At 39.7% G+C, this 25,742-nt stretch overlaps 1 protein-coding gene across 1 annotated transcript in view; it reads right to left on the bottom strand.

The window, feature by feature from the left end:
• The window catches only part of cntn3b (contactin 3b), a 519,637-nt gene that overhangs the window by 50,952 nt on the left and 442,943 nt on the right, over positions 1-25,742 (bottom strand). Inside the window, 3 exon segments of the mRNA XM_034167483.1 lie at positions 11,989-12,098; positions 12,449-12,683; positions 13,040-13,110. Coding sequence (XP_034023374.1) covers positions 11,989-12,098; positions 12,449-12,683; positions 13,040-13,110 — 416 coding nt within the window.

Consider the following 25,742-nt stretch of genomic DNA (forward strand, 5'->3'; position numbering starts at 1 on the left):
GCACGGCATGCCTCTACTGGTGGTTGGCTCTCACTGCGGTATTGTATCACTTCCTGTTCCGGAGCACAGCGGTGTTTTTCTGTATCTGTTAGCTGTTTAATCTGCGCAGTTAGATTGATCTAGTTATCTAGATTACGATTTGTTTCCCAGTGTAATCTCCACGTGCCTTAACTAAAGCACTCCTTCTGCTGAATCACCTCTAAATTATTTACACATTATTCACTTTGCGTGTTTTTAGGAATCCGCTAGCTTAGCGCAGCTACTAGCTCTTAGCCGGTTTAGCATGGCGGCTTCTCCTGTCTCTCCCGCACTTTTCTGCTCTGGGTGTGAAATGTTTAGTTATTCCTCGGCCTCCTTTAGCAGTAATGGTACTTGTAATAAGTGTAGCTTATTCATAGCTTTGGAGGCCAGGCTGGGCGAATTGGAGACTCGGCTCCGCACCGTGGAAAATTCTACAGCTAGCCAGGCCCCTGTAGTCGGTGCGGACCAAGGTAGCTTAGCTGCCGTTAGTTCCCCTCTGGCAGATCCCGAGCAGCTGGGAAAGCAGGCCGACTGGGTGACTGTGAGGAGGAAGCGTAGCCCTAAACAGAAGCCCCGTGTACACCGCCAACCCGTTCACATTTCTAACCGTTTTTCCCCACTCGACGACACACCGGCCAAGGATCAAACTCTGGTTATTGGCGACTCTGTTTTGAGAAATGTGAAGTTAGCGACACCAGCAACCATAGTCAATTGTCTTCCGGGGGCCAGAGCAGGCGACATTGAAGGAAATTTGAAACTGCTGGCTAAGGCTAAGCGTAAATTTGGTAAGATTGTAATTCACGTCGGCAGTAATGACACCCGGTTACGCCAATCGGAGGTCACTAAAATTAACATTAAATCGGTGTGTAACTTTGCAAAAACAATGTCGGACTCTGTAGTTTTCTCTGGGCCCCTCCCCAATCGGACCGGGAGTGACATGTTTAGCCGCATGTTCTCCTTGAATTGCTGGCTGTCTGAGTGGTGTCCCAAAAAATGAGGTGGGCTTCATAGTAATTGGCAAAGCTTCTGGGGAAAACCTGGTCTTGTTAGGAGAGACGGCATCCATCCCACTTTGGATGGAGCAGCTCTCATTTCTAGAAATCTGGCCAATTTTCTTAAATCCTCCAAACTGTGACTATCCAGGGTTGGGACCAGGAAGCAGAGTTGTAGTCTTACACACCTCTCTGCAGCTTCTCTCCCCCTGCCATCCCCTCATTACCCCATCCCCGTAGAGACGGTGTCTGCTCCCAGACCACCAATAACCAGCAAAAATCTATTTAAGCATAAAAATTCAAAAAGAAAAAATAATATAGCACCTTCAACTGCACCACAGACTAAAACAGTTAAATGTGGTCTATTAAACATTAGGTCTCTCTCTTCTAAGTCCCTGTTGGTAAATGATATAATAATTGATCAACATATTGATTTATTCTGCCTTACAGAAACCTGGTTACAGCAGGATGAATATGTTAGTTTAAATGAGTCAACACCCCCGAGTCACACTAACTGTCAGAATGCTCGTAGCACGGGCCGGGGCGGAGGATTAGCAGCAATCTTCCATTCCAGCTTATTAATTAATCAAAAACCCAGACAGAGCTTTAATTCATTTGAAAGCTTGACTCTTAGTCTTGTCCATCCAAATTGGAAGTCCCAAAAACCAGTTTTATTTGTTATTATCTATCGTCCACCTGGTCGTTACTGTGAGTTTCTCTGTGAATTTTCAGACCTTTTGTCTGACTTAGTGCTTAGCTCAGATAAGATAATTATAGTGGGCGATTTTAACATCCACACAGATGCTGAGAATGACAGCCTCAACACTGCATTTAATCTATTATTAGACTCTATTGGCTTTGCTCAAAATGTAAATGAGTCCACCCACCACTTTAATCATATCTTAGATCTTGTTCTGACTTATGGTATGGAAATAGAAGACTTAACAGTATTCCCTGAAAACTCCCTTCTGTCTGATCATTTCTTAATAACATTTACATTTACTCTGATGGACTACCCAGCAGTGGGGAATAAGTTTCATTACACTAGAAGTCTTTCAGAAAGTGCTGTAACTAGGTTTAAGGATATGATTCCTTCTTTATGTTCTCTAATGCCATATACCAACACAGTGCAGAGTAGCTACCTAAACTCTGTAAGTGAGATAGAGTATCTCGTCAATAGTTTTACATCCTCATTGAAGACAACTTTGGATGCTGTAGCTCCTCTGAAAAAGTGAGCTTTAAATCAGAAGTGCCTGACTCCGTGGTATAACTCACAAACTCGTAGCTTAAAGCAGATAACCCGTAAGTTGGAGAGGAAATGGCATCTCACTAATTTAGAAGATCTTCACTTAGCCTGGAAAAAGAGTCTGTTGCTCTATAAAAAAGCCCTCCGTAAAGCTAGGACATCTTTCTACTCATCACTAATTGAAGAAAATAAGAACAACCCCAGGTTTCTTTTCAGCACTGTAGCCAGGCTGACAAAGAGTCAGAGCTCTATTGAGCTGAGTATTCATTTAACTAGTAATGACTTCATGACTTTCTTTGCTAACAAAATTTTAACTATTAGAGAAAAAATTACTCATAACCATCCCAAAGATGTATCGTTATCTTTGGCTGCTTTCAGTGATGCCGGTATTTGGTTAGACTCTTTCTCTCCGATTGTTCTGTCTGAGTTATTTTCATTAGTTACTTCATCCAAACCATCAACATGTTTATTAGACCCCATTCCTACCAGGCTGCTCAAGGAAGCCCTACCATTATTTAATGCTTCGATCTTAAATATGATCAATCTATCTTTGTTAGTTGGCTATGTACCACAGGCTTTTAAGGTGGCAGTAATTAAACCATTACTTAAAAAGCCATCACTTGACCCAGCTATCTTAGCTAATTATAGGCCAATCTCCAACCTTCCTTTTCTCTCAAAAATTCTTGAAAGGGTAGTTGTAAAACAGCTAACTGATCATCTGCAGAGGAATGGTCTATTTGAAGAGTTTCAGTCAGGTTTTAGAATTCATCATAGTACAGAAACAGCATTAGTGAAGGTTACAAATGATCTTCTTATGGCCTCGGACAGTGGACTCATCTCTGTGCTTGTTCTGTTAGACCTCAGTGCTGTTTTTGATACTGTTGACCATAAAATTTTATTACAGAGATTAGAGCATGTCATAGGTATTAAAGGCACTGCGCTGCAGTGGTTTGAATCATATTTGTCTAATAGATTGCAATTTGTTCATGTAAATGGGGAATCTTCTTCACAGACTAAAGTTAATTATGGAGTTCCACAAGGTTCTGTGCTAGGACCAATTTTATTCACTTTATACATGCTTCCCTTAGGCAGTATTATTAGACGGTATTGCTTAAATTTTCATTGTTACGCAGATGATACCCAGCTTTATCTATCCATGAAGCCAGAGGACACACACCAATTAGCTAAACTGCAGGATTGTCTTACAGACATAAAGACATGGATGACCTCTAATTTCCTGCTTTTAAACTCAGATAAAACTGAAGTTATTGTACTTGGCCCCACAAATCTTAGAAACATGGTGTCTAACCAGATCCTTACTCTGGATGGCATTACCCTGACCTCTAGTAATACTTTGAGAAATCTTGGAGTCATTTTTGATCAGGATATGTCATTCAAAGCGCATATTAAACAAATATGTAGGACTGCTTTTTTGCGTTTACGCAATATCTCTAAAATTAGAAAGGTCTTGTCTCAGAGTGATGCTGAAAAACTAATTCATGCATTTATTTCCTCTAGGCTGGACTATTGTAATTCATTATTATCAGGTTGTCCTAAAAGTTCCCTAAAAAGCCTTCAGTTAATTCAAAATGCTGCAGCTAGAGTACTAACGGGGACTAGAAGGAGAGAGCATATCTCACCCATATTGGCCTCTCTTCATTGGCTTCCTGTTAATTCTAGAATAGAATTTAAAATTCTTCTTCTTACTTATAAGGTTTTGAATAATCAGGTCTCATCTTATCTTAGGGACCTCGTATTACCATATCACCCCAATAGAGCCCTTCGCTCTCAGACTGCAGGCTTACTTGTAGTTCCTAGGGTTTGTAAGAGTAGAATGGGAGGCAGAGCCTTCAGCTTTCAGGCTCCTCTCCTGTGGAACCAGCTCCCAATTCAGATCAGGGAGACAGACACCCTCTCTACTTTTAAGATTAGGCTTAAAACTTTCCTTTTTGCTAAAGCTTATAGTTAGGGCTGGATCAGGTGACCCTGAACCATCCCTTAGTTATGCTGCTATAGACGTAGACTGCTGGGGGGTTCCCATGATGCACTGTTTCTTTCTCTTTTTGCTCTGTATGCACCACTCTGCATTTAATCATTAGTGATCGATCTCTGCTCCCCTCCACAGCATGTCTTTTTCATGGTTCTCTCCCTCAGCCCCAACCAGTCCCAGCAGAAGACTGCCCCTCCCTGAGCCTGGTTCTGCTGGAGGTTTCTTCCTGTTAAAAGGGAGTTTTTCCTTCCCACTGTAGCCAAGTGCTTGCTCACAGGGGGTCGTTTTGACCATTGGGGTTTTACATAATTATTGTATGGCCTTGCCTTACAATATAAAGCGCCTTGGGGCAACTGTTTGTTGTGATTTGGCGCTATATAAAAAAAAAATTGATTGATTGATTGATGCCATACACAGGTCAGACATACTGTGCCATGGCCGAGCAGCTGCACGAAATCACTGAACATGTCCATCCGTGGCCGAATGACGCGACTGAGGCAGCCTTCACACCCACGGCCGAAAGTCAGAGAATGGCATGCGAGTGGCCATTCGACCCACTCTCGGCCGGAATCCAGGTCCCACCCACGAACATCCAATACCACTTGTGTGGCACTTAGAAAAGGCGGGGCGACTTGCTGCCAGTATGAAAATACAGAGCAGGCGACCACTTTTGAGTTGGATGTGCAAATGGCCCCACATTTTCTAAGTGCCCCACGGTTGTCCCGCATCCCACCCTTGCTCCCCATCGAGCAACACATATGGTGTGCAAGTGTCCCCCCACCTCATAAATAAAATGGAATGCGAGTGTGCAGTTCAGATGTCTCCCCCCCAAACCACAATCCAACATTATGGAGGTGCAGCTGAGGTGGAAAATGCTCCAACGGTGGCTAGAGTGCAGTGTGATCCCTGTGCAGCACAGTGTGCACATCTGGACAGCCTGTCATGTCCATGATGGACCTCATGTAACACATTCCCTCCCATTACCCAAAATGGGACATTATGATAATTTCAGCTGTAGTATCACATGCGCAGGTGTGTGCAGCTGATGCATGTGACAGGCTCACGCGCACAGCTGACCGACATGTCAGAGTAGTGGACCACTCATCATGTCATATTCTACATGTCCCTCTGGAGGTGTGATCGCCATGCAGCAGTGCACACATGCAAGCACTACAGAGTTAAAAATAAAAACGCTCGATCCGTGGCCAGCGTGGCCATCGAGTGGACAGCCATGTGACACGCGGTCGCAACATGGGGCTTTGAGTGACCTTTTTTTGACCGGTTTCTGCTTCTTTCACCCAACTTTGTGTTATGGCTCTTTAGTTGCATTAACTTTAATTTGTAAGTAAGAGTCTCTTCAGCTTCTCCCTTGTTTTTCACTCAGGACTGCCACAGCAGACCTGAGGTGGATCTGCATGTTGATTTGGCATGCTTTTATGATGGATTTCTGTCGCAATTCCAAAATACCACCCCAAACTACATCCTTTTACAACCTGTTTTTAGCATTTAAGAATGACAAACACAACTAGCTTAACTAAATCCAACTGATGTTTTTTTATTTTTTTTTATTTAACCATAGTTAAACTAGGCTATATGCCAGAGAATTGAAGTGCCGTGACACATGCACTAATTTAACCCCTGCGCTGCCGCGTAATTCGTTGTGAAAATACCACCTACTGTATTCCCAGCTGGATGCTGCACATTGTGCCACTGGACGTTACGTATATAAAATAATATTTTTGTAGCAGATTAATCATTTCCTCTCAGTGTTCGGCTGATGAAAGCACCTCTAATCGCTTCTGGAATCACAGATGACAATTTCAGCTGCAGCTTCCCTCACTCTCTCATGCACTTCATGAGGACGCGAATGCATTTGGAATAGTCTAAAAGGTAATTATTTGCATTATTTATTTTGTAATAGCCTGGTAAAAACTTGCATGTTCTTATGAGTAGCTGTAAAATTATGTTTATGATAGATGTAACACTAAAGTGTTTTTAATTGTTTGCGCAATGTTCACGTGAAGTTCACATAATTAATGTGTGACAGATTTGAACAATTCTAATTTTTCTTTGCACACTTGCACAAAGTCGCACACAGTTAACAATGGTTTATAATGAGGTTTCAACGAGTTTACTCTCCAACACGGCACATTGCGTACCAGTTGGCAGATCAAATTCGTGCAAGTGTCAAGGCACCTTAAGTGTTCTAGAATGGTTCAAGTTTTATTCATTGTTGTGAGTGACTCCTGAGAGTCAAATAAAATAAACACTTAGAATGAGTCATTAAGCTATTATGCAGTGCCCCTCAAGAGGAGTATTGCAATTTATTTTACATCGTTGTTTTTGAAAGCATAACTAATTTTTGTGCTCAGGGGTTACCTATCCTGCATACAGATTATGTTTGATACTTTGTGTTAACTGCAATTTCAAGACTACAAAAACTGGGCACTTTGTGTGTTTAAAAACAATTTCTAAACACATTTGATCTGAAATTTGTTCTGATTTCATACATTTTTAGTTTAAAAATTGGATGTAATGCTTACCTGTGCTAGTCCTTATTACTGATTTTGGAAGTGTGGGGAAAATGACAAAAAAAACAAACAAAAAACAACAGACTATTAATGTTATACCTCTCAAATGATACTGTATCTGTATCCCAGCATAATCACAATATAAGTTTCTTTCCAAATCAAACTGATCTGATGGGCCATCAAATGTCCAACCTGAAACTGATTTCACTCCAGTTATATATCTACTTTATGAGCTTGTCCAGTGCACCACAATCAGTCACAAATCGACTTCATCCTGCAGAATACAGCAGCCTATTCTTCGGGAAACGTAAGTGTGAGAGAGAATTCAAGTTCAGCAATGAAAACATTACAATTATGAATCAGCAGCAAATGAGATTGTCCAAGGTTGAATATAAAAATCAATCAGATAATTGACAATGGCCATTGAGTGGAAGGATGCAAGACAAAAGCAGAACAAATCAGAACAAAGACAATAACTATTTTAAGGAGTGCAAATACTTTGCAAAAATTTTGAAAAGGTGCAATCTTGGTGACATAGTGACTTACCACAGCAGGGGTGTCCAACATTTTTCCCTATGAGAGTTACTTTTACAACATGAAAATGGGCGGGAGTTGCTCATGTTTTGCAACACCTTATTTTAAGCCAAACAAGTTCACTACTTTAGGGGAGGTGATGATCTAGTGGTTAAGGCATTGGGCTTGAGACCAGAAGATCCTCGGTTCAAATTCAAGCCTGACTGGAAAATCACGAAGGGCCCTTGGGGAAGGTCTACTGGTGTGTGGTGTGAGTGTCTTGTATGGCAGCACCCTCACATGAATGTGAGGGATTAATTGTAAAGCGCTTTGAGTGTCTGATGCAGATGGAAAAGCAATGCAGTCCATTTACCATTTTACTGTGCTTGTTTAACATGAACATTTACAAATTTTTGGTGTACACATAGTCCAGCAGGTAGGTACACACACACACACACACATTATATATATATATATATATATATATATATATATATATAAATATGCAACATTTTATCAGCAAAGAAAATGGTCAAAGCATATGTTTAGGAAATAAATTTATGGCTGGATAGAAAGCTGAAAGGTGGTTGAGGTTTTCATAACAATGTCAATATTGGCCCTGCATTTTGTCAGTCTAGCATAAAGTTGCTGCACCTGTTTGACACTCTTGGTCTGGTGCCTCAATAATTCAATAATAAATACTCAGTAATTTTTGTTCGCTGTAGTATGGTTAATCTTGGCATTTTCCTGAGTCTTGCTTGGCATCAACATAAAGTTCAGGGTCTCTGCAAGTAAAAAAGAAACATAAGTGATTAAGTTTGTAGCATTTAAGGGTGAAACCAAGTGTTTCAAAATGGGGGTAATAGCATGAAACTTTCATGAGTTATAGTGCACCTCATAGAGGTCATTTTCAGATAAGGACCCAACCTGTACTTTTTTCAAAATGGTGGCCATTTTTCAATTTTTTTTTTTTAATTTTGACTTCTGTATAACCCTTCATTGACCCCTACCTGGCTGTAGCTACCAGCCTGGGATAACTATCATGCAGTTTTACGTAGGCCATGGTACACTGAGGCTGGATTGTAAGTGTCGTTTACCCTTAAGTGGTACAGATTAGGTCAAAATTGATGACTGGCTCATGGACTAAATGGTATAACCTTTAAGAGTTTTATGCAGTAAAGACAAAAAATATTTATTAACAATTTCAAGCCATCATAATATATAACTTTTCAACAGGCTAACATAAATCTAATTTTCTAAACAGATATTCATGTTTGTAGCCAAAATCACTCCACAGACACTGAGGTGATATAGCCTAAAAAATACATGGAAACACAATGATGTGAACATTATTCAGTACCTAACATGATTGCAATGTAGTAACTGGTTATATTGCAATGGTTTGCAAGTACTTGCAACAACAAATGCCATATACTTTTTACCTCCGCCAAGGAGGTTATGTTTTCGGTCGCGTTTGTTTGTTTGTCTGTCTGTTTGTCAGCAGGATAACTCAATAAGTTTTGAACGGATTTGGATGAAATTTTGTGGAGTGGTTGGAAATGACAAGAGGAACAAGTGATTAAATTTTAGTGGTGATCCGGATCACGATCCGGATCCAGGAATTTTTTAAATGATTCTTCACCATTGCGGGATAGGGGGAATTTTGACATTCTAGTTTTTAACTCCACAAAAACAAGGCAGAAAGGCTTGAAAAAAAATAGGGTGTAACATAGTCAAATGTTCTATCAAACAACAAAGTTTGGTGATGATCGTATCCGGATTCCGGATCTGGTGATCCAGAATATGCAAAAATATAGGTAAAATAGAAAATGTGTCAGTGTGAGGTGACAAATGAAGCTAGAGATGCACAACTAACACCAAGTTGTAGCTGAATCTGTACTGATTCAGTAAGGTGTCATCAGATTTGATGTAGCTTCAAAGGGTTTTTTACGTAATTATTGTATGGCCTTGCCTTACAATATAAAGCACCTTGGGGCAACTGTTTGTTGTGATTTGGTGCTATATAAATAAAATTGATTGATTGATTGATGTTATGGAGCTAGATCCAGATGAAAACCGCCATTACTGAAAAATCATTTTTATACAATAACTTTTGAACTAATAAAGACATAAAAGTGATTCCAAGTTCTAGTGGTATGTTTTCATGGTCAAGGATGTTAAATATAAAGGAAAGAAAAGTGTATGTATCATAGTTTTGGTTGTAACACTGAATTGTTGAATAGATCACTGTGCCAAGGAGGGAATCTCTTTAGGGTCAGTGACCCCATGGCCTTGTTTAGAGAAGTGTTTCATAAATGTTAAAAAAAATCATATATTTGCAGTTTAGTTGAATAATAAATTGAATTTTGTCTCTTATTTGTTTTGTCTATAAGCCCATGCAATATCAATATCAGTGCTCAGATGACAGTAGCTTCTGGGAAAGGTGCAAGTTGCAATAAACTGTGATGCCAAGCACTAAGGATACATGCTATCCAGTCACAGCAGATTAAACTTTTTTTTTACTACCGAGCAAACATCATTGTTAGATTTTTTTAGGTTCAATGATTCCACGGAGTGTAGATGTTATGGCGTCAGTGACCCCATGGTTTGCGGAGGTTTGCACTCTCTGAGTGCTTCTAGTTACTGCTGATTTTGTCTGGTTCTGTTAGTTTCTTGTATGACTTTACGACCAGCAGACATCGACTTTGTGCAGCAGCTGCCGGCAGCTCTACATGAACCTGTTAATTGTTTACAGTTCAGTAGCATTTTTGAACATTTCATAAGTCAGTAACATTAGTAACGTTTCTGTGATATCAATGAAATTTCAGATAAATCACTTCAGTGTCAGTGACTGCACAGCGTCATCACACAGACACACCTTAGCTTATAACGTGGAGATGGTGTCTATAAGCTACCACTCTGTAGTCTAGTAGCTCCTGGTAGCAAATAGCCAAACAGTTATTTGCAGAAAAACATTTAATTGCTGTAAACATGAGAGTTCAACATGTACTGCACCAGACTGGGGTGCTGTCCAGGTGTAGGTTCTGTCCATAGCAGTAAAGGCCAAAGCTGTAATATATCAACAGTTACATCTTGTCTTCCAGCGCTGTGTGTTGTAAACAATGGCCCTATGCTTAAAGCATGGGGGAAAGATCCCTCTCTTCCCACAGGACGAAGCGGGGTGAGCACTGAGCTGTAAATACCCTCTGGCCACCCTGTCAGACATGATGGGTATTGAGGTTTGAAACCTGTATTCCTGGGAGATGGTACCAAACTGGGAGGTGGCTACAGCATCTGCAATCATTAACAGTAATGTTTAGAATTTGCTATTTCAAATTGTGTAGTTTGCAAGGTAATAGAAGAAGTCGGTTTCAGCATTTTATCCGGATATTCCACTGTTAAAGGAGATTTTTTTAATGAAAGATGTGCGGACGGGTCCGCGCGTCGGGACACAGCCGGTGCGGAGCGGCGGCACAGGAAAAACACCTCCGTGTTGATAACCATTTGTAAAATCCAGGCGGCTTTTGATGGCTTTCAGTGGAGTGAGTATATGAGAAATTGTTTAACAGTTGGGCATGTTCCAACTTGTCCTTAAGGCTTCCAACAGAGGTGTTTTCCTGTGGCGGAGCGTCGTGGCGGCTGCGAGTCGACGCTGCAATCCGCCCACACGTCTTTCATTAAAAAAATCTCCTTTAACAGTGGAATATCCAGATAAAATGCTGAAACCGACTTCTTCTGAAACTTCTCTGTTCTCTCACGACATCCTGGATCAATAGAGCCTGAAATGTGGAGGTTTTCAGCTTGAAACAGGCTGACGACGGCACCTGGGAGCACTGCGTGACGTCCCGCTGTGTTGGAAGTCCTTAAAGCGACAGTATCACCTCACAATCTCTCATCAGCCGTTAAAATTTTCACCGAAAACCAGCTTAATTTTTCGAACCGGGTCCACTTCGATGTGCCTCACAGGTTTAGAAAAAATTTTGATCAAACAAAGCGCCAGTCTCTCAGCAACTTCTCAGACAAAGGAATTCCGACGAGGAGCTGGACGACTCCTCCCACAAGGAGTGCTCACAGGCGAATGACGTCACCGACAGGCGTGGAAAAACTCACGCATGCGCATGAGGGTTCAAGCATGTCTGACGTAAAAACATATGAATGAAATCCATATAGTTTTTGAAAAAATAAAAAGGACCTATACTTTATTGACAGACCTCATATGCAATGTTGTTTAGTTTGTATCTGAATACCCCGCAGGTTTCAAATACATTTGTTGTTCACAAAATGCACAGATTTGTTTTAAAACCATATTAAAACCATATTATATTTGGAGACTAAACCCAGATTGACTGTGCATACTCAAGTAAGTCATGATGTGGACACAGGTGGAGTGACCTTCAGACACATGGTGTTCAGCACCTGAGGTTACGTCACTTTTACGGCTAAAAATACCTCTGAATCTGTTTGCATTTTTCAGATGCCGTATGGGTAATTTTATTTTTGGAAGCAATGATTCATAATGTGGTATATAATTTTTTAAAAGATAGTGTTGACTGGGGTGAGATATGCCCTTTAAGTAAGAATAAAAGATTGATTTTTTTTTTTTTTTTTGGCAAGGGAAGGTTAGTATGGTATCTGTAAAGCAGAATAAAGACATTTTCCATCTCTGTTTAGTCGATGCAGTGAGTCATAACAAACCTCATATCCAAGAACTCTTTCAGGGAGGGCAGGGAGCGCTTCCCAGATCACTTCAACTTGCTCTGCAGACACACTTCCAGCCTCAACCCTCTTAGGGGCCACACTGGGGACTGCAGAAATAAAGCACTGGTGAGAATCATCCAACATCACACACACACACACATAGAGAGCAATAATAAGCCACAGAACACACCAGCTATTTTACTCGCTCTCCTTTAATGGGACGTGTGACTGACATAAGGGAAGACTATCTGGTCAGCAAATTCAATTAACAGGATACCTTACTGACAGCGCCGTGTGCTAAGTGTCGGCTAGGATTTCCTGCAATCTACCAGCACGATAACTAATATCAATTTGACATTCCAGCTTGAGAGGGAGGGAAGGAATCATTTCATCATTACTATTCAAGGTCACAGTGGACATATTAGAGCTTATTGAAGCATTACTCTTGGTACTGTACCGTCCTCTGCTGAGTAGACAGTCGCAATGGAGCTGAAGGGCCCTTCCCCACGGTTGTTGTACACCCCCACTTTCACATCAAATGGCGAGAAGGGCGGGATGGTGTCGTTGCGGAATGCATAACACGCCACGCCAGGTATGGAGATGACTGCGCGCGTCCACGTGACGGCGCCCACTGGCCTGAAGGCGATGATGTAGCCGAAGCCCTCCCCGTTTTGCAGTTCCTCGGGCACGGGCTGGGAGCGAAACACAAAACTATAGTGATATTAAAATGCATACAGATGATGAAACAGGCAGGCCCGTCTCTGTGCAGCCCAAAATAGCTTGTGTGGTTACACACCGACACCTTCTGCACACCTTTTACCTTATCTTTTCCTCTGTCATAGTAATGTAATTGTAGCTAAAGTGCAAAACCCTTCAAAGGAAGTGCCCTGTGCTCCTGGCTACACTCACGTTTGGAGGGAAAAATGGCACGAAGCCGGAGGAGAGGTGCCTCCCTCTAATGTGGGTCATAAAATTGCTCCATTCAATTCTGCACAATTAACCATTACTCCACGAAGGACAGAACAGTAAAATGTGACAGATGACTTACCTCCCATGTTATCACTAATTCAGACTTTGTGCCGCCTCCACCTCCAACATCAGTGGGAGCTGTATCAGGAACTGAGAGGTAAAGCCCAGAGGGGAGCAATTAGAACACAGTTTACACAGCTCGATGACAAGCCTCAGCTGTACTCACGGCCGCGCACCAAGGCTGCCTGCTGCAGATACTGTCTGCTGTTTTATGCCCCACAAATCCCTCACCCTGTGCAAAAATAAACATTCCCCACAAAACACATATGAGACATCACCCAAATGTCACTGTGCATAAACAGTGAGCAAAGATCTGTCTGCTAAATGTGATAGTTGGAAATGACACTCTGCTCGCGCCTTTTCTGCTCCCCCCGCTCGGCTGTTTGCGTGCTGAAGCTTGATGATGGAAAAACTGATAACGTTGCAGGAGAAGCACTTGTGCAGCACTTTCTCTGCTGATAACACACGGCTCTATCTTTTAAAATCATAATTGCTCCATTAAGTCAGTCACAAAACAGGGTCTTGGAAAAAAAATGGTTGCCCAAATTCTCCACCACCTTAAAATGACAAAGCATTGAAGGCCTCATCCTGACCTTTTACCTGACAGTGTCTGAAATACAAAACACAGGTGCTCGTCCTTAGGCCAGATGCTTGAAAATGGGTGTGTCACTACCACCAAGGCTGGCAATAGGCAATATAATTTACTCATTATATCCGAGTTAATATTTATGTATTGTTGCCATCCCAGGACACAGTTGCAGACAGGAGGGGTCAATAAAGGATAACAAAGGGTTCAACATTTAAAAATGTTGCAGTCATATTGAAAACTATGTCACATTATTGTTCTAATTATAGCAATTCCAAAAATCTGTAGTTTGGGCTATCTATGGCTATGGCTATCTATCGATGATGGTTATGAAGTTATGGGGTAAAAAAAAAAAACAGCACAAATGGTGAAAATTGGCAATTTCACTTTGTATAGGGTTTAAAACTTAAAAATGCTTCAGTTTTGATCAATTATGAAGCAAATTATGAGTTGAGTTAATAGTGTCCTATCCATCCTAATCAAACTGTCTCGAGCTAACTCAAGTTTTGCAAAACTCTACAGTATGGCACTGTTTTTCTACACCTGTTTCATAGTTTACGTCATTAGTTTCACTTTTTAGATTAATTTCATGATTGTTTTTCATTGAAAGGAAAATATGGTAACACACAAATTGCCAAATTTGACATAAAAATACAATCCAATTAAATTTGAAGTTGGGACATTGTGCAAAATCTAAATAAAAACAGAATACAATGATTTTCAAATGCTCTTCAACCTGTATTCAATTGAATACACCAGAAAGACAAGATATTTAATGTTCAAACTCGTAAACTTTTTTGTGTAAATATTTGCTGATATTGCGATGGATGCCTGCAATACATTTCAAAAAAGCTGGGACACTGGTATGTTTACCTCTGTGTTACATCACCTTTCCTTAGCAGAGAAGCTTGAATCTTCGACTGGACTGGGCTTGATGTGAGGACGTTTCACCTAATCGCAGATGCTACCTCAGCTAAAAATGTTGCTCCTGTAGTCTGATTCTGTCTTGACTCTTGTAGAGAGGAATAACAGAAGCCAGCAAAAGTTGGAATTTTAAACCTAACCAGACCCCTCCTACCAAAAGGCAGACTGCTATTGGCTAGTGACTAACAATTATTCTAATTAGCACCAATTGTGCTCTAGTTAGCACCCTCCTAATGACAGGGCAGCTGTCCCTCCTAACGATGGGACTGACGCCTCTCCTGATGACTCTCCTGATGACATGAATGACTGTTTGTGACCAATCGACGTCACCTTTCCTTCTAACAACACTCAATAAGCATTTGGGAACTGAGGACACTAATTGTTGAAGCTTTGTAGGTGGAATTCTTTCCCAATTTTTGCTTGATGTACGACTTCAGTTGTTCAACAGTCCAGGGTCTTAACCCCTTAACGCCTGAATTTATATAGCTGTATATAAAAAAATGTTTTGTGTGTGTTTTGCCTTTAAGTAGATGGTAAATAATGTTGTGATTATTAATTTCACTTTTGCACAAAAATAAATAGTAATTTTGGTATTTTGGTAATGACTTTATGTTATAATGTTATAATAATAATGGTATGTTGCAAATTTGCGACAACAGGCATACTGGTCAATTTGGTATGTTGCATATTTGAGTCAAATATTGTAGCATATATGCGACAATAGGCGTTAAGGGGTTAACTTGGACTTGTAAATATAGCGACAAACTGTGTTAACTGACAACGGTTTTCTGAAGTGTTCCTGAGCCCACACGGTAAGATCCTTTACACAATGTCGGTTTTTAATGCAGTGCCGCCTGAGGGATCGAAGGTCACAGGCATTCAATGTTGGTTTTCAGCCTTGCCACTTACATGTAGAAAGTTGAATTGAATTGAATTGAACTGAATTATTTTATTTCGACACATGGTTGAATAAAAAAAGAAATACAATATTTACAAATACAAAACAATACAGCAAAACAGAAAACAAAACACAACAGTCCAAAACTAACCAAAATCAAAACCCATGTGACCGAAAGGGGGTGGGTAAAAGCATAACTTATCAAGACCCACCCCTTATTCCACGAAATCAATAAATACACTCACTACTAATTATATTCACACACACACACACACGTATGCAAACACATATATACACACACACACTTCCATATATATATATATATATATATATATATATATATACACACACATATATATATACACACAAATACTTGTACAATACATATACCATCATATACGCTTCCCAGTCATATTACAGGACATACCCACATATACCTAAGCATATATACTTCCACACAAGCAAACATTACATATTTGACACAGTCACTTCACGACGATCCCACTACAATATTTTGAAACAATTACTTTTTTGCAGAGTTGCTTAAAACATGCCAGAGTACCACACGTTTTGATCTCAATAGGAGACTCATTCCACATCCTCACCCCTGTCACAGATACACAAAAACCTTTTACATTGGTGCGAATTAATGGTTTCTTGAATAATACACAGCCACGTAAACTATACTCAGAATCCCACAGTTCGAACAGCCTCTGGACATGTCTCGGCAAGGCTTGGTTTTTTGCTTTAAACAAAATCTGTAGTGTAATGTACTCCACCATATCTCTAAATTTTATTACATTCAAAGAAATGAATAGGGAATGAGTTGGTTCATGAAAGTGTTTATTGCAGATGATACGTATGGCTCGTTTTTGTAGAAGGAATATTTGATTAGTGTTTGATTTATAAGTATTTCCCAACAACTCAATGCAATATGTCATATATGGTGCTATTAATGAATGGTATAAAGTAAGTAACCCTTCCCCTGATAGTATGTCTTTGGCTTTATACAAAATGGCGATAGATTTGGACATTTTTGATTTAATATAGTTTATATGTACTTTCCAACTTAGTTTATTGTCAATTATAACACCAAGGAATTTATTCTCTGTTACTACCTCTATTTCTGTATTGTTTATAGTCAAATTTTTAAATGTAGGTAATTGTTTATGTCCAAATATAATACATTTAGTTTTCCCAAGGTGGAGTGACAATTTATTGGCATCAAACCAAGCCTTGAACTTTCCCAATTCATTCTCCACCATGTCCAGAAGCTGTTCGACATTAGCACCACTGCAAAACACAGTTGTGTCATCAGCAAAGACGACACACCTCAGTGATCTCGACACCCAGCTTATATCATTAATATACAGTAATAATAACAATGGACCCAATACTGATCCCTGTGGCACACCGCACGTAATTTCCCGGAGTTCAGAATTGATATTGTTAAAATGAACATACTGAAATCTACCATGTAAATAACTATTAATCCAATCATATGCAAGACCTCTGATTCCGTATTGCTGAAATTTAGATAATAGTATTCCATGATTAACTGTGTCAAATGCTTTCTTTAAATCAAAGAAAATGCTTAATGTGTATTGTTTATTATCAATTGCAGTCGCTATATTTTCCACCAAATCCATCACAGCAAGTGATGTAGTCCGAGACTTTCTGAATCCGTATTTTTCTTCGCAGAGTATGCCGTATTTTGATAAATATTCCTGCAGTCTCTTAGCAAAATTTTGTCAAAAATTTTGGAAAATTGTGGCAAAAGTGAAATGGGTCTATAATTAGAAAAGGTGTGTTTATCGCCGGATTTAAACAGAGGTATTACTTTGGCTATTTTCATTTGAGAGGGAAATGTACCAGTGCTCAGTGACAAATTGCAAATGTAATTGAAAGGTTTTACTATACAATCAATAATTTTTTTCAATAAAGCCATATCCAAACTGTTAAAATCAGTTGATTTCTTACTTTTGGAACCATACATCAAGTCAATTATTTCTCTCTCATCAGTGCCACCAATAAACATTGACATAGATTTATTAAATGATGTATTATTGACCCAGAAGTTGTTATTCGATGAGTCAATACTACTAGCAAGATTTTTCCCAACATTAACAAAATATTCATTAAAGTGATTAGCAATAGACTTGTTGTCAATCATATTGTTACTATTTAAATGAAAAAATGAAGGATAATCTCTAACATTTTTACTCTTATTTATTATTTCATTTATAATATTCCATGTGTTTTTGATGTTGTTTCTATTTATACCCAGTATCTCACTATAATATCTTTTCTTAGAAAATCTCATAATATTAATTTATTCTTATATATTTTGTATTTAGTTTCAGCTTCCTTTGTTCTTAATTTTATAAATTGTTTATACAACAAGTTCTTCTTTTTACATGCATTCTGAAGTCCCTTAGTTATCCATGGTTTGTGACAATATCGATTTCTGTGCCTTATGTTAACAAGAGGACAATGTTTGTCATATAACCTGGAGACAGTTGAAATAAAAGCATTATAATATTCATCAACATCATCAACATACACCTCATCCCAGTTCTGGCGCAATAATTCCTCCCTAAAGTTATCAATGGTTACAGGTGTTACTGTTCTCCTCAAGGTTTTTAGTTCACTTTGGTGATTACTACTACTATGACCCTGTGATGCAAACACAGTGAAAACTGGCAAATGATCACTAATATCACTTACCAAAATTCCTGCTGTGAGATTACCAGATATAGCATTAGATAGAATATTATCAATAAGGGTTGTAGAGTTAACAGTGATTCTGCTTCAATGAGTGATAGTTGGAAATAATCCTAAACAGTATAAGGAATTTATGAAAGAGGTGGTTTGTGGATGATTGTGAGGATTCAAAAAATCTACATTAAAATCTCCACAGACAAATAAATACTTATTTCTATTGATTTTGTTATATTTATATGTTGCCATAACTATTTCTTCAAAAGAATCAATGTTTGCTCCAGGAGCTCTGTATATGCAGCTAACAATGATATTATTAGAATTCATGGTTATGATTTCCACAGTAACACATTCCATAATATTGTCCACTGTAAATGACATATTGTTAACAAGTTTGCAGTTATAATCAGACCTTACATAAAGTGCTACGCCTCCGCCCCTTTTCCTCTGCCTATTCACTAGAAACAATGCATAACCGTCCAGATGTACTAAATCTTTGTTATCATCCGTTAGCCATGTTTCTGAGATTGCAATAACTGAAAAGCTTTATTTGGTTGTTGACAAACAATCACTTATACTGGACATGTTTTGAAGAAGACTTCTATTATTAAAATGTATAATTGAAAAGGCCCCATTGTTAATTTTATACTCTTTTAGTTGTTGTTCTGTAAAATAATTACATTGCCGTACTATTTTTTCAGTGAAAAAGGAGTTAGGTTCGATTTCAAGTCCAAAGGGGTGGGAAGCAGAATTACAGTGAGTAAATGTTTCCAAACCGAGCTCCTGGGCTGAAATAAACTGATCACTGTCAATGGTCATTATGTTATCTATAGATTTTTATCAATAATCACAATCAACCCAAAACCAGTACAAAAAAGCCAGTTTTATCCTCATTCATATTTATTCAGTTCTTCTATGTCTTTGATAACTAATACCTTAGCTTCCTCAGGCGTACCTAATGTATACTTTACAGTTCATAACCCACGTATTCTGTATTTTATTTTGTTTCCATAAATATCTGGCTTTCTTGGCAATATCAGCATTCTTTTTTATTAAATGGTCGTTCAGATAAACATTCGTACCCTTTAGCTTTTTCCCTTGTTTCATTAGTGCAATTTTGTTTTTCCTGCTCACAAACGTGGCAAGCCTCGATGGTGTCCACGTCCAGATGAATGGCTCTGGTCGTGAGAAAAGCTGCCACTTGTTGCTCCGCGGAGCTCATCTCCAGCTCGCCGGCTCTGTCCACACTGTTTGCGGTCACAGCGTGCGCATATGACCGCGGTTTTATCTTCAACCCAGTCACAATAACATCATTTATTCTTGAGTATTGTTCCAAATCATCCACTCTTCATTCCAGGGCTGCGATTTTCCTGTCCTTCTACTCGACCTGCGCCCGTAATTTTGCAACTTCCTCCACAAGTTGCAAAATCTTGTCTTGCTTTGATTTGATCTCACAGACTTCATGTGAAAGAAAGTTGAGTGCCTTCCTAATGTCCTCATTCTCCTCCGCTAATGGGGTTCTTTTAGGTGACATGATGACAAGTAGAGTGACTTAGCTTTAGGATAGCCGATAGCTAGCGGAGTTAGTTAACCTCCGCCGATGCCGCGGGCCTGGATGGATCGTCTCCCCCACCGCCGCGGGCCTGGATGGGTCGCCTCCCCCGACGCGGGCCTGGATGGATCGCCTCCGCCGATGCCGCGGGCCTGGATGGATCGCCGACGCTGATGCCGCGGGCCTGGATGGATCGCTGACGCCGCGGGCCTGGATGGATCGTTGACGCCGACGCCGCGGGTCTGGATGGATTGCCTCCGCCGACGCCGCGGGCCTGAATGGATCGCCTCCGCCGACGCCGCGGGCCTGGGTGGTTCACCTCTGCCAACGCCGCGGACCTGGGTGGGTCGCCGACGCCGCGGGCCTAGATGGATCGCCTCCACTGACGCCGCGGGCCTGGGTGGTTCACCTCTGCCGACGCCGCCGGCCTGGGTAGGCCGCTGTTAGCTTCATGGCTAATCCGATCTTTACTTTACTTAAATACTTTAAATGAAACGCTGAATAATGCTTTCTTTCTTACATGTCCCTATTTAAATAGGGACATGTAATGAGAAGATGAAAGACAGGTGTGCAGATTGTAATAAGGCTCACCTCTGAAGGAACACCAAATGATGAGCTGCTGTGTGTGTGACGGGCGAGCACTGACGTATAGGATGCTCCTTTTATACCCAATCATGACACTCAACTGTTTCCAATTAACCTGTTCCAGACAGGTGTTCCAAACAGGTGTTCTTTGAGCATTCATCAACTTTCCCAGTCTTTTGATGCCCTGTCCCAGCTTTTTTGAAATGTGTTACAGGCATCCATTTCAAAACGAGCAAATATTTGGTGCCAGTTCTTATCTCTGGATTCTGTAGCATCAAGCAGGTAAGAGTCTACGACTCGCCTTGACCACCAGTCCAACACAGGTTAGACAGTATAAATTAAGCGTGTTGTTGAAGGACACAGACAGGCAGCAGGAGCAGGATTCATACCCCGGTGTACCAACCCAGTCTCACGGCATGTTGTGATTCAACAGCACAAAATATACATTATTCTACTGGTTCATGATATCGTAACGAAACGCACCACATTTTTGTCACCACAGCACAAATTCATTCTAATTCATTCCGTGATGGCTGCACGGAATTAAAAGTGAAGCGGGGAGGGGGGGTGGTTATGGTTAGGGTTGGGGGAAGGAGTAGGGTTAGTAATAGTGAGTTAAAAAAAGCAACAAAAATTTGAATAATTTCATGGGGGTCATGAATTAATGACGTGCAGTTGATGAAAACGCATGTTTTCCTATGATACATCGAGTGTATTGTGGTTAATGTTTTCCACAGATCATCAGATTGATGATTAAAATTGTTTGAGAATATAATTCAAACTATTGTGAAGTACTGCAAGGTTTTTTTTCTTGCATCTGCAGGGGCAGGGTGGGGAAAGGGGGAAAATTTATACCATATATTTGATGAAAAATTATTATTAGCAGGCAATCTAACGATATCTTATATTACATTTTTGGAGGGGTAAAGTGAAGCAGACCATGTTGGAAAATAATTATGGATTACAATGTACTAAAAAACAAACAAACAAACAAAAAAAACCTCAATGGTAACACTTAAAACAAGCCAGAGTGTTGCTGACCAGAGTGTGCCTCCTTTGTATTTCATACTTTTGCATGAAATATGCAGTCCACAAAGTAGTATTATGTTTGACAAGACTGTTCTACGATTTACCTATTTGAAATTATCACTTGACTTCTCTTTGATATAAGTGTTAGGACCCAAAGGATAGGACAAGATCCCAGGACCCTTCCCCAAGGATCCCAGTGAATGCATGAGACCCCAGATTGAACAAGAGCTTACAATGTACATAAACTCAAAATGTCAAATTTTCTGCACAATAGGACTGTTGTATGCTGCTTTAGACCCTGCTTGGTCCTGCCTTTTTTCCTCTGTGTGTTTCCAGGTGGGGTGTCACAGAGCTGCTCACCGCACCTCCTATTCATGATCACCTGCTGTATTTAAACCCTGGCTCAACACTTCCATCGTTGCCAGAAACCCATTTGTCATATTCATAGTTTGTGTGTTCTTACGCAGCCTTTTCAACCTCAAGGCTCAGTGCATTCATACACAGTTACTGAGTGTGTATGAGAATTAGTGCGTTCTTATGCCTGTTGTTCTTGGGCATTTCCATGACATCACTCACTGTACCTGTCCTCCTTTGCAGAGATCCCGCACCTCATGAGTTCTGCAGGCGGCCACCTGGTTCCGGTCACTGTCACCACCTCACCTTCGCTTCCTGGTTTTGTTTCCTGTGTCTCCATTCCTCCCGGCCAAACCTGATCATCTTATTCAATCCTAGTTCCTTCGAACTACAGCTCCCTGTTTCAATGGCAGCCCGGTCTGGGAGTCCATGCTCCAGCATGTTTTGAAATTCTGTTGCACATTTGTATAATAAATTCTGTTCATCTTGTCCAGTCAGCTTCCTGTACTTGAGTTCAACAATTCACTTTGGGTTTTGACTATAACATTCACAAATATTTGTAACATTATTTGCATTCAAGTTAGAAAATTATTGCTTCAATGTCCATTTCACCTTCATGTCTGGACTTCTGATTGGATGGACAATTTAGCATCATGATGCTCCAGATGTCATCATTTATGTAGTTTAGCTGTGCATAGTATTGCAATAAATAAATAATCTAAAAATAATAAAGTCAATAAAATTAAAGGAACAGGTGGTGTTTCTTGGATACGGTGTGAATAAAGTATTCACAGTGCTTCACTTCACTGTAAAAACTTTAACCAATGGTTACTCAAAAATTGTGGCAACAAATTGACACATAATACAATTGAATAGATTTTAAATTCTACAATTTTGATTAAAAAGTATTGAATACATGAACTTAAACAAAAAAAGTATGTGTTAATCAAAGCAACAGTTAAAATGTGCTGAATTTAGTAATTCCATGCCAAATGATGAGTTATATCGCCAAAATATATTTAGCAAATCCTAGTCAATCTCACAAGGAAAGCTGATTTATATTTACTAAGTATCTGAGTAAGTATCTGAGGACTTTAACATCCTGACCAAACTTAAGTAAACTGTGAAGTTAACTTAAGTTTGGTCAGGACATTGGGTAAATCAGACACAGAAATATTATGGCAACAAAGTTGCATTCAATATTACCAAGGGTGCAATTTAGAACTAGAAATGGGGGGGGGGGGGGGGGGCAAAGTGTGTCTGTGTAGACACTAGTCCCTAGAGGCAACTATTTTTGGTTTCAAATCTGGTCAAATGCAGTCCCACAAAATTTTGAGTGTGACAAACAAGACACAGATGTTGTAAACAAGTCAATGCTGCTAACAATACAAACTTGCAGAAACAAAGATACTATTCTGACATGATTTTACACATAACACTGACACGGTTTGCATATAAGACTGGCATAGCATGTTTCAAGTACACACATATATGTCAGAAGGTGGGGGGGGGGGCATACCATATTCTGTCCCCCCTGGTTGAAAAGGTGGGGGGGACATGTCCCCCCTATCCCCCACCAAATTGCGCCCATTACTACAGTATTACTAAATACTGTAAAGTGCTGTGATAGAAATTCAAACTTGTAGTTAAAGAATTATTTTAGGTACAGACAGTAGGGTTTGTGGCCAAGTGGTTAGTGCACTTGGTTTGAATACATAAACTTCTCGGTTCAAACCCCACCCCTGCCACATTTCTTTGTGTAATGTGGAGCTGTGTCATGAAGGGCATCTGGTGTGTTTTTAGTAAATCCAACACATTTCAACTATTGCTTTTATTAAAATATACTTACTTTTTTGTTTAGGTTCAGTTAATGTATTCAGTACATTTTACAAAACATTTTACAATACATTTTTCAATACATTTTTAGAAGATAAAATCTGTTCGATTATATTATGTGGCCTATTAGGAAGTCGGATTAAGCTGTTTTATCCTGTTTTTGGACTTTTTTATATCGTGGGCAATCGTAGTAGAATGGCACCCTTTTGGAATAGGTGTGAAATGGTTTGAGGAATTGGGATTTTCTAACAGCCTACAGTCAGCATGTACAGCAGTAAAACATCTGGACATTCAGAGAAAGAAATAGTTCCAAACAAAATCCAGATGAAGTGGTATTTATCACTACTAACATTACAGAAGCACAAAATCTTAAATACATTAGAAAGAGGAATTGGGGGTACCATGGATAGTGACGGATTACTAAAACAGATGTTGTTCTTAAAAATAGGAACCAGCACACTTTGTCTCTACTCCTCAGGTATCCTCTAACTTTCCAAGATTTTATTAAACAATCTGGTTAGAAACTCCACTGCCCATTTCCATGACTCCACTGATATGTCATCTGGACCAACTGCCTTTCCACTCGCCATTCTCTTCATAGCTGCCCTCACTTCATCCTTACTTATCTCTTACCCTGTATGATTTACTTTCTCCACATGATCCAGCCTTTTCTCTTTCTCATTTTCTTCATTCATCAGCTCCTCAAAATATTCCCTCCACCTTCTCAACACACTTCACTTGTCAGCACATTACCATCTCCATTCTTTACCACCCTAATCTGTTGCACATCCTTTCCAGCTCTGTGTAGGCAATCTGTACAAGTCATTTTCTCCTTCCTTACTATTCAGCTTCTTGTACAACTCATTATACGCCTTTTCCTTACCTTTTGCCACTTCTCTTTTCACCTTACGCCACATCTTCTTGTACTACTGTCTACTTTCTTCATCTCTCCGACTATCCCAATTCTTTTGGTAAACTTCTTAATCCTTATGCTTTCTTGGACATCTTAATTCCACCACCAAGTCTCCTCGTCTTCCTTCTGCTGTCCAAATGTCACACCCAGTACCTTCCTAGCTGTCTCCCTCACCACATCTGCAGTACTTTTCCAGTTGTTCAAAATTGCTTCCCCTCCATCCAGTGCATCTCTCACCTGCTCAGTGAATTTCTTGCAACAGTTTTTGTCCTTCACCTTCCACCATCTGATTCTTTGTTTAGCTCTCATTCTCTTCTTCTTTACCTCTGAAGTTATGCTACATCCAGAGGGAATTTTTCCTTTCCACTGTTGCCGTGTGCTTGGTCACAGGGCACGTGTAAGGTGTAAAGTGCCTTGAGGAAACACTGTTGTGATTTGGCACTATACCAATAAAATAAATGGAATTATATTTAAATTGAATTATTATTATTATTATTAGTAGTAGTAGTAGTAGTAGTAGTAGCAGTAGTAGTATTCTAATAGAATAAAAACATAGCTCACATATTCACTTTTATTGTAATTGATTTTGTGTTGACAAAAAATAAGGTTGGGGAGGGGCATCAAACACTAGTTTTATTATAACCCTGCGATGCCTACAAACTTTGCACACTACTGTGTGTCACAGAGGTCTTAAACAAGCTGCGTCAGTCATAAAAGATGCTTAAATCAGCAAAAAAGTGGAAACATTCATAGACTTGTGAGGTGTTGGAGATGTTGAACATGAAATATCAAACATATAAAAATGTAAAAGAAAATTAAAAACTGATTTGTAGCCTGCTTATTAGTGCTGTCATTTTTTTTTATATACTTTTGTTAGTTAACTGTTAGTGTAACTGTTGTGAACTTTAGCTTAGTACTTTACTCTTGTGTTAATCTTAGGAGTGGTTTATATATATATATATATATATATATATATATATATATATATATATATATATACTGTTCCTACATGTCTAATACTTCTGCTTCTCTTTCAGTATAACTGCTGTGAACTTTAATTCATTTATTTGCGTCTGTGTGAGCCTTAGGAGTGGATAGCTTAACCATTATTGGTTAGCTTGTGCTTGCTTGGCTATACTCTTGAATTTCCTAGTGCACAAAGTACACTACTTTACCTACTTTACACCCTCCATAAATCCTGTATGATGCTGGAAGATAGGGTGGCTCTCTTAGAGAGCCATGTCAGAAAGTTAGAGCAGCTTCTTAATGCAGTGGAGTTAGATGTTATGGGCACTCCAGATGAGGTTAGTGCTGGGCCGGCTAG

Source organism: Thalassophryne amazonica, chromosome 3 (assembly GCF_902500255.1).
Source record: "Thalassophryne amazonica chromosome 3, fThaAma1.1, whole genome shotgun sequence".
NCBI lineage: Eukaryota > Metazoa > Chordata > Actinopteri > Batrachoidiformes > Batrachoididae > Thalassophryne > Thalassophryne amazonica.